This window comes from Amaranthus tricolor, chromosome 14, assembly GCF_026212465.1.
Source record: "Amaranthus tricolor cultivar Red isolate AtriRed21 chromosome 14, ASM2621246v1, whole genome shotgun sequence".
Classification (NCBI taxonomy): Eukaryota; Viridiplantae; Streptophyta; class Magnoliopsida; order Caryophyllales; family Amaranthaceae; genus Amaranthus; species Amaranthus tricolor.
This window is the reverse complement of record NC_080060.1, coordinates 1,427,780-1,437,135: the sequence shown is the minus strand read 5'-3', so window position 1 is coordinate 1,437,135 and position 9,356 is coordinate 1,427,780. Positions and strand designations below refer to the sequence as shown.

At 33.5% G+C, this 9,356-nt stretch overlaps 2 protein-coding genes across 2 annotated transcripts; one reads left to right on the top strand and one right to left on the bottom strand.

Annotated features, from left to right (window-relative positions):
* The first annotated feature begins 689 nt into the window (after positions 1-689).
* Positions 690-5,722, top strand: LOC130800258 (tryptophan synthase alpha chain-like). Its single transcript, XM_057663712.1, has 9 exons — positions 690-1,123; positions 2,401-2,547; positions 2,643-2,708; positions 2,806-2,914; positions 3,217-3,293; positions 3,613-3,690; positions 4,614-4,691; positions 4,772-4,831; positions 4,910-5,722. Exons 1-9 carry the CDS (start codon positions 917-919, stop codon positions 5,042-5,044), a joined length of 957 nt encoding a protein of 318 aa, XP_057519695.1. The 5' UTR covers positions 690-916; the 3' UTR covers positions 5,045-5,722.
* Positions 5,723-5,997: 275 nt separating this feature from the next.
* Positions 5,998-9,356, bottom strand: LOC130800259 (V-type proton ATPase subunit F). The gene is made up of 5 exons (XM_057663713.1): positions 9,152-9,356; positions 8,865-8,954; positions 7,081-7,162; positions 6,451-6,533; positions 5,998-6,269 (listed from the first exon to the last, which is right to left on the bottom strand). Exons 2-5 carry the CDS (start codon positions 8,925-8,927, stop codon positions 6,105-6,107), a joined length of 393 nt encoding a protein of 130 aa, XP_057519696.1. The 5' UTR covers positions 8,928-8,954; positions 9,152-9,356; the 3' UTR covers positions 5,998-6,104.

Here is a 9,356-nt window from a genome sequence, read left to right as displayed (position 1 = left end):
TAGCTAATAACTATATTCTCCCAATCTCATTGACATTATATTTGGCATGAATAAGATGATTTAATTAATAATAAGTTGGATAAAAAAAAAAAAGATTAAGTATGGTTTAATTTAATTTTTTCTTGTTTAAACATTTAAAAATAATTTTTTGGTAAATGGCTTAAATAAGCTGACATATAAGCTAAAATAAAAAGACTTATATAGGTAGCTTTTTAAAAAAAAATTTGGCTTTTTACTCACCTTTTTTCCAAATACAACAAATAACCAAAAATTAATCTTTATTGAATAGTACCCTTAAAAAAATCATACGTTACGCATTGGTCAATTGAACAAAACAAAAATACATTTAACATTTAATAATATATCCTTATGATATTACCAATAATTCAGCTATTTAATTAACACTATTTTCTCCTAATTAACAAAAATACACAAATATTTAACGAGCTGTGACCTAAAGCTCTTTTTGACCGCAATCTCCTTATGATATACCAATTTTTATCCCACGTCAAACCCTAATCATAACTTATATGATTCAATACGATGATGACGAAACATACACTCAACATTTAATAATATTTCCAATATTCAATGTACACAAGTTAATCAATTATTAATGATACATACATATAATATACCCTAATTACTTCAATATTACTCATATAGACAATCAATTTTCAAAATATAATAAAACCCTTGTCAAAATTGAATCACTAACTTATTTTATTTTCTTTGACTAGCTGTTTCTTTAGGACCAAAGAACAACACTTAAACCAAACTTATTTTTAGTATTTAAGTCTTGATCCAAATACCAAATATAAAGGAGTAGAATTGAAAAAAAACCTTAGTAAGACTAGGTGGGCTAATTCTATTATCTTCCAATATTTTTCCAATTAGATCAAAATCTCCCATTGAGATGGCTATACCCTTCAATTCTACTTCTTTTCTGCAACAAAAACAATTGAAAACTCAATCATTTCTGGGTTTTAATCCTTCATATTCCTCATTCAAAGTATTGAATAATTCTCTAAAAAAACCCTCTAAATTAATGGCCGCCCTTAAAACTGCCCAACCACTTGCTGGATTGTCTGAGACATTCAATAAATTGAAGGAGCAAAACAAAGTAAGCATCTTTTTCTCTTTTTATTTGTGTTTTTTCATAGAAAGTTGGTAAGTTTGTCTCATTGAATTTTTAATTTTGAATGAGTATTTGAAAGATTGGGTTTTTTTTTGCTATATTTTTGAGAATTTTTTTTTGTTTTTTTTGCTATTTGTGTAAAAATTTGACAATTGGTGAATGTGTGATGGTGAAAGATTTTGATGGGTGATTTCATGTGAGTACAAGTTTGAAAATTATGATTTTGATGGGTCGTAATTGGCTTGCTATGCACTTCAATTTTCTTATAACCCAATTATTTTTCAGTGGAGTTAAGTCAATTTGAAGAAAAGTAAGCATCTTTTATCTCTTTTTCTTTGTGTTGTTTTATAGAAGATGGGTATTATATGTCCTTGAATCTGTAATTGATCAATGTTTTTTGCCCATGTTTTGACCAATTTTGCATTTGACTAATTCTTTTGAAGATTGAAATTTTTTTTTGTAAAATTTGTGAAAAAGGTTAAAACTTGATGAAATGTATGATGGGGAAGATGTTGATGGTTGATAATGGATTTCATGCCATTACGAGTTTAGTATATTTGATGGGTCATAAATAACTCATAATTGGCTTGCTTTGTCTTTTAATTTTCCATAATTATAAGTCCATGCTCAGGTATACATTGTTTTCAGGTTAAATGTATAGAAAGAAAATTATTCCTATATGAGCTTGAATGGTTTATGTATTGTATTCATCTTCTTCTTTGTGGTTGAATCTTGGTGAAAATCTTATGTCATTCGCTAACTTATGTGGACATTCATGCATAAATTATTGTCAAATTTTAAAAAAATTTGTGGACTTGTTGGTATAAATGGCATGACTAATGATGCTTAGATTAATGATTTCTAGGCCTTAGGCTATAAGTAGATGTTGTCGACCTCATGAATCTAAATGGAAATGAACAAACATAAACTTCATTCCGAAGGTTTTATCGTGGCATATCTAGCCACAACTCCTCGTCATCATCATCGTACCCGGTGTATCCCGCCCATCGAAAACTATGACAATAAATAATGGATTTTATATTTATATGAAGTTGTATATGATGTCTGCTAAAAAGGGTCAATCGAAAACGTCTTTGTTATCACTAACTAGGCTACCTACATCTTACCCCCAACCCACCGAGACGAGAGTTATTAATGGCAATCCCTCCCTTTTCCTCCCCTTTCTTTCGCTCTTACGTCCAAACATGGCTTGAGTATTCTTTCAGCTCTCTAATACCTATGAATATGCATGAATTACAAAGGTGGCCCTTATCCCGTACATCACAGCTGGTGATCCTGATTTGTCTACTACAGCGAAAGCATTGAAGGTGCTCGACTCTTGTGGTGCAGATTTAATTGAAGTGGGTGTGCCATACTCTGATCCTTTGGCAGATGGTCCTGTTATTCAGGTAGCTTTAGAGTCTACGGACATTAATTATATTGCCAATCATTTTAAGCCTTTTCGTTGATCAGGCATTTTAAACCTTTACTTATATCTTCACAGGCTGCAGCTACGCGTGCCTTGTTACATGGAGCCAACTATGATGCTATCATCTCCATGCTTAGAAATGTAAGATCCTTATATCTTATTTAGTCGAGTATAATATTTGCTGTAGTGTTTCATTTTGCAAATTCTATAGTTTCCAATATCATGCTTTCCTAAACAGGTTGTTCCAGAACTTTCTTGTCCAATTGCATTGTTTACGTATTACAACCCTATACTGAAGCGTGGTGTGGGGAACTTTATGTCCACCATCAAAGATGTTGGCGTTCGTGGTAAGTGTAAAAACTTTGATGTTCGAACTTCAATTCCCTTAAATTTTTACAAAGGTAAGGTTGCACATCGAATCTGACATTGGAAGACATAAATTTCTATAGCACTAAGATAAATGATGGGGAAAGTATTAGACGGGATTAATAAATGATGAACGTACAACTAGATAAAAGTTGAGAATATAATTCGAATGCCAATCTAAAATTGCACAACTAAATCGTAAAATCATATTTGATCGTATTTCGCTTGTGCGTAAATTTGTATGATATCTGATGTACGTAAATGTTCATATCTATACTTTCAGGTTTAGTAGTCCCCGACGTTCCCTTAGAGGAGACAGAAGTTCTTAGACAGGAAGCTCTTAAGTACGGAATAGAACTGGTAGGCTTTTCCATTTGAGCACTTCATTTTCTTTTCAATCAGTTCGTAGTCTTATATAAACTCCAAGCTAATGAAAAGATTCTCAATTTGATTACTCTTAAAAGAAGTAGAAAGCACTCATCGGCATCATAGTATGACAGGAGTGGTTATAGTTAGTCCATCATCCTTTTCCGCATTATTTTCTTATCTCCGTTTAGTTCATCACAAGAACCACTACTCCGTAGCTTTTCTTTTGATTTAGCTAGTAAGAAGAAAGATAATTGAAGTTACTACGAGAATTTTAACCTTCTGGCGTGACTTATTGTATTATGTGGTGAAGGTATTGTTGACTACACCGACAACCCCCAAGAATAGAATGAAGGCGATTGTTGAAGCTTCTGAAGGATTTACTTACCTTGTAAGTTGTCCTTTTAATTATATAATCATTTGTTTATGTTGTAATTATGTCGATATTTAAGTACCCGGATGCACAACTTGTTGGTTTCCGATGCTCTGAGGATTATATTATGTGCCTCGGTACTCCATTACAGCTGTGCAAGTGATGTAGAATTACTTCTGTATGTTGTGTTATTTTTGGTTTTTGAAAGCGATTGTTACCTCCACAACGCAAAAACAAGGACGCATCGTTAAGGGTTTTCAAATTTGCACGGTATTACCCACATCAAGCTATGAAAAATCGCATTGTAGGTTGCTTCAAGAGATATTTCATCGTTTAGGACGATATTTGGAAAAACGAAACTGCATCACCCTGTTACTGCATCACCGTGTCCGTTGCGACAATCGCAATCATTACCGCTTTTTTGCACTGTGGTTGCCTCACTCTATTTTGTAATGATGTACATTTCAATAATGATGTTCAATTTTGTCACCGAGCCTATTTAAGTGAACCAAAATTTGAACCCAAAAAAACTCTAGGAATAAAATACCGAGTTACGGGTTGAAAGGGGAGCGTAATATAGATACCCCCAATACCAAAATAGTGCGATAAACAATGTGCTCACCGAGGCTGTCCTTGAATCATTTTCTTTCCAGTTCGATATGGGTGGGCTTGTGGTAGAAAATGTGACGCAAGCGTTTTTGGGGATATACCCGACTCAAAAGCATTTTAGACAATTCAAAGTTTAGGCTTCTACCAGATTGACTCGATCGTTTCAAATGGGGTTGACAGAGTTGGCGAAACGGGTTGAATTTTAATAGTCCATGACCAGCTCTAATTCTTTTTTATATTATTTATTGCAATTGGAGTTAGAAGCCAAGAATCGGTTATAAGATTCTCTAGTGCTTGTTTATGTTTTTTACCGAATCATTCTTCGTGAGCAGGTGAGTTCAGTTGGAGTTACTGGTGCTCGATCAGATGTTAGTTCACGAGTCCAACAATTGCTTACTGACATTAAAGAGGTGAGGCTTTTGCTGTCGATGTCAGTTTGATCAGATATCAGTTCGATCAGATGTATAACCGATTTCCCTTTTGCATACAGACTACTAGCAAGCCTGTGGCTGTCGGCTTTGGCATCTCGAAACCTGAGCATGTAAAACAGGTGAAGTACTCATAACATGATTTGTTTTTTCCTATTAAAATCCACTTGGGTTCTAACGCAATTTCGTTGGGATTGTAGATAGCTGGATGGGGGGCTGATGGTGTGATTGTCGGGAGTGCATACGTGCGACTGTTGGGTGAAGCCAGTTCATCTGAAGAAGGATTGAAAAAGGTCGAAGAATTTACGAAATCCTTGAAGGCTGCTCTCCTTTGAGAGAAAATACGATGAAAAGGAATAAATGAGAATTTCTCGATTGAAAAAAAATACATTTTTAGCTTTCTTTTTAATCATATAATAAAAGATCAAATAATTTATGAACCATTATTTTGTGTATTACGGCGTGTTTGGTTAAGAGTAATGAATAAAAATGGAGGATGATAAAGGGGTGAAATTGGCCGACTTCCCTACAGTGAAAGGTTTTCGTTTATACTAAGTTTGAACTTTTGATTTCTCTCCTTTTAACTCGCTTTTGATTAGTTACAGACCTTACGGTAAGATGTCTTTTCGAAAAACAAAAAAAAAAAAATTTGTATTTCTTATTTCTGTTTTTCGGTTGAACAAGAGATTTGAAAGAGAGGTTTAATTCAAAAAAGTTTTCAATTCTTTTGCACAAGTTCGATGAGATTTGGTTTTCCTCGTCTTTTCAATTTTGCACTTCTTCGTTCTCCCTTTCTTAGCTCAATAATTTTTTCCAATGTTTTCACAAGCAAGCATATATTTATTTTGACGCAAAATAAGGATGCCAAAAGTCCATGTTATTAGACAAGGAAGTGGTCTTTTACACAATGAAAAGTTTATAAAAGAAATGACGAACTTATTTATATTTATCAAAAGGGAAAATAATACACTTAAAAACAAGAAAAAACTAATTCTAACATATAAGTATTTTCCAAAAAGATTTTCCGTCAAACCAAACACCCCGAATTCATATTACTCCCTTTTTCCTCATAATACTTATCCAAACATAATCTTATTGTTTGGTGAGAGAATACATTTAACCTCTTTTGTTGAAGATTAAGGACACTTGATTGAATCTTCACTTGATTACACAAAACAAACGACGATTAAATAAATGGTTTATCCCGACTAAAATTTAATTAAGGGACTGCTGATCTCGCATTTTGTACAGAAACAAAATCATACAAAGTTGACAAAGAAATGTGAAATTATTTCACTCCTTATTTTGGAGAATAAACATTGGAATATCAACTCCAAATGCAAACAGTTTTCCGGTTTTATACTCAAAATATCGAATGCTCGGACGGAGATATGCCTAGTATCTGCTTGATGCCACTGATTCAGCAGAGAAAAGGTATTTCACCCGTGAAAGGACAGAGTCGTGAGCAGGATCGTAAGGATGGTCCTTTGACGGAATCTCCAAAATAGCCGGAATGGGTTTGTTGTAGCTATCAACCAGAAATCTTATCATATTTGCAATCTGTAAAAAGGTGATTGAGCTTGTGATGGGCAAACATGCTTGAGAGGGGCGGGGTGTGGGGATTGAAGCAAAAATACTAGAAGGCACCGACTATGTAAACTGCTACTCCCTCGGTCATAACCCTATAAAAAACCCGAAAAAATCATTTGTATATAAATTAAAAAACTGGATATGAACTTACATATTGGCTGATCAATACAATTGCGATGTCCTCCCTTGCTGTGAACTCCTTGAAAGCTTCCTCAATTTGTTTCACCGTTGTTTCTAAGCAAGATAAACAAGGTCAGTGAGACCAGAACAACAAACTTAAAGTTGAGGAAGTAAAGTTTTAAGAAAGGCTAATTCTTGTATTCATATTCATACTCTAATTTTGGTTATCAATAAATTCTGATTGCTAAAAACAAAAAAGAAAAAGAGAACAATGAAATGAGGAAATAAATGCAGAAGATAATCCTAAACGAATTAAGTATAGCATGAAAAAGTATTAAACAACTGAACAATTCTTTCAATTCATATCAATGACTCGTCAATAAGTTGACAGTGGAATTCAATGATTTCCAATTGAGACGTGGAGAAGGTGAATTGGCGCAATCAGGATATGTGATGGGGTGACTGGTGAATGCGTATGACTCACCAATCAGATCAAAATTTTACATGATGAAGTATTGCATTAAAAAACATTACAAGATCAAATTAATCTTCAACCACAGATTATTGCAGCGTTGAGGAGAAGGGGTTAAAATGGGTCCAAGAGTAGGCAACCAGACTGCAAACTGTAAAATTATACTCTTTAAATGATTCAAACACTTACTGTTGTCCACAATAAGGTAGTTTGTTTTCCTTCGGATATCAACATTACCAACTCCAGCAAGCAAAAAGCCAGTAACAGTGTCCTACGTGAAAAGAATTCATAAGATAAGCTTGTGAATAATGAGAAGTAACAGCAATCAGCCGGAATCACAAACCGCTTTAACATAATTAGCAGACACAACAAAAGACCTTTTGGAAATTGGCGACAATCCCAACTATATCCACCTTTAAAACAGTCCCAACTTTCATTTAATTAGAAACATTACTAACTTTAGGTTCACTTGTAGGTTATAAACGCTAGTCATTGTTAATTGACTATTGATATTCTTTTATATGTGAAAAAGTATCATCTGCCTCTCATTCCTCGATCCTCACTCAACCCATTCACATCTCCATTTTTTCCAAGTAAAATGCCTTCCCTCCCCAGGTAACCATCATGACTGGAGTGGTGGAGGAACTAGGCGTGGGGGAGGAAAGAAATAAACTTAAGGAAAATAAAAATTATTATTTCTCCTACTCAACAAGTTCCAAGTGAAAAAAAAAAAACCATGTTAGGACCTTTCTTAGTGAATAAAAAGTTTGGATATTCACAAGGGTGGATATAGTTGGGACCGGCTACTGTTCCCTAGATCCTAAACTCCCATTTCCCACCTCACTAATTCCATCTCCAAGAACATGATAGAGCACAACTTCAAAATAAGTTCATAAAGAGTGCAAAGGAATAGGGATCAGAAGTTCAAAAGTGGAACCAAACTCCCCATTTGCCTCACACAAAGGTAAATTATGGCAAAAAAGTCGGGAATGGAAATATTTAGCAATTCTTGCATGTGAGAATTCTAAAAGTCAATTAGCCAGAGTAATAAGCAACAATGAATCTAAATGATGTTAATTAGCCAAACCAAAATATGGGAATGTCATTCAGAGAATTATCCATATCTTTCACTACTCATTCCCTAGAGCATCGCATCAAAAAAATTCTTAATCTCTATCCCTTTTTGCTTCAAAATCATTCAATTTTCCTCTCCAGAATTCGTTTTTTGCTCTTAATCACCCTAATTACTGACCAGTATCAGCTGTAGGCCTTTTTCTCTAGCAAAGCATTCCTTATTTAGTAATCCCTACCTTTCAACAAAACCGTCTCATTTGCTTTTTGAACACTATTTATCGATCAATCTTAATTTTATATTGTATCTTAACCAATAAGTTAAAACATAGTCAAATTGAATAAATGTAGATCACCAAATTGTATTGATTCAACTTGAAGTAATAAGGATTGAGTTAGTGTATTGGACGATTTTATTGAGAGGGAGAGAGTAATTTGGAAGCAGGATGCAGCTCGATTTAAAGTGATCGAAGAATGAATGTCATCCCATCTATCATCACATCTACAATACATGGATTCAATTGAACTCCCAATTACAAATTTTAACCATCTTCTAAAAACCATAATACTTGACATCTTTCTAAAACCCTAAAGCTCATTCCAATACCTTGTATCACCCAATCAGCAGTGAAATAGTATTATAAAGTATTGGAAATCCTTGTGATTTTCCCTACAACTTGTAATTACATGATCATATATCATTAAAATTGAAGCTAAACAAACAGCATTGAAATGAAATATGACAACATTTGCAAAAAAAAAAAAAATTAACCCTAATTGAAATAAAACATAAAACTTCTACTCAATTAAACCAAATTTCAACATTCTAATATCTCCAACAAAAAATTAAACCTTCAAGAATATTAGAAATAAAAAGAAAAAAAAAAAGCTAAACTCAATACCTCATCAGCAATAACAGCAATGAGTGCAGAATTCTTAGTTGGGATTTGAGGTTTGTTCGCCATACTCAAACAGATATAACAAGAAGATTTCTGAACAAAAATTTCAGAAAATCAATAAGAAACTACAAATATAATCATCAATTACCGAATTAATGATCGCGAATCAAGAATATAACATCGAAGAAAAAAGAGATTATTACATAGATCCATATTCCATGTCAAAACGTGATATTATTGATTAATTAAAAATATAATCCAATTGAGTTGATGAAATTGCAGATACAAACCTGGGACAATAAGGAAAAATTCTGAGCGTTTGAAAAATGAGTAATATAGTCAGATACTCAGAGCACCACAATACAATACCCAGATAGATCTCCAATTATGTACGTAACTGTTTTTCGACTATGGGGTCTTTCAACGAACCCCAATTGAGTTGGGTCGTTTTTTTTTAAAAAAAATGTATAAAAGAATATTACATGTTGGTGTTGC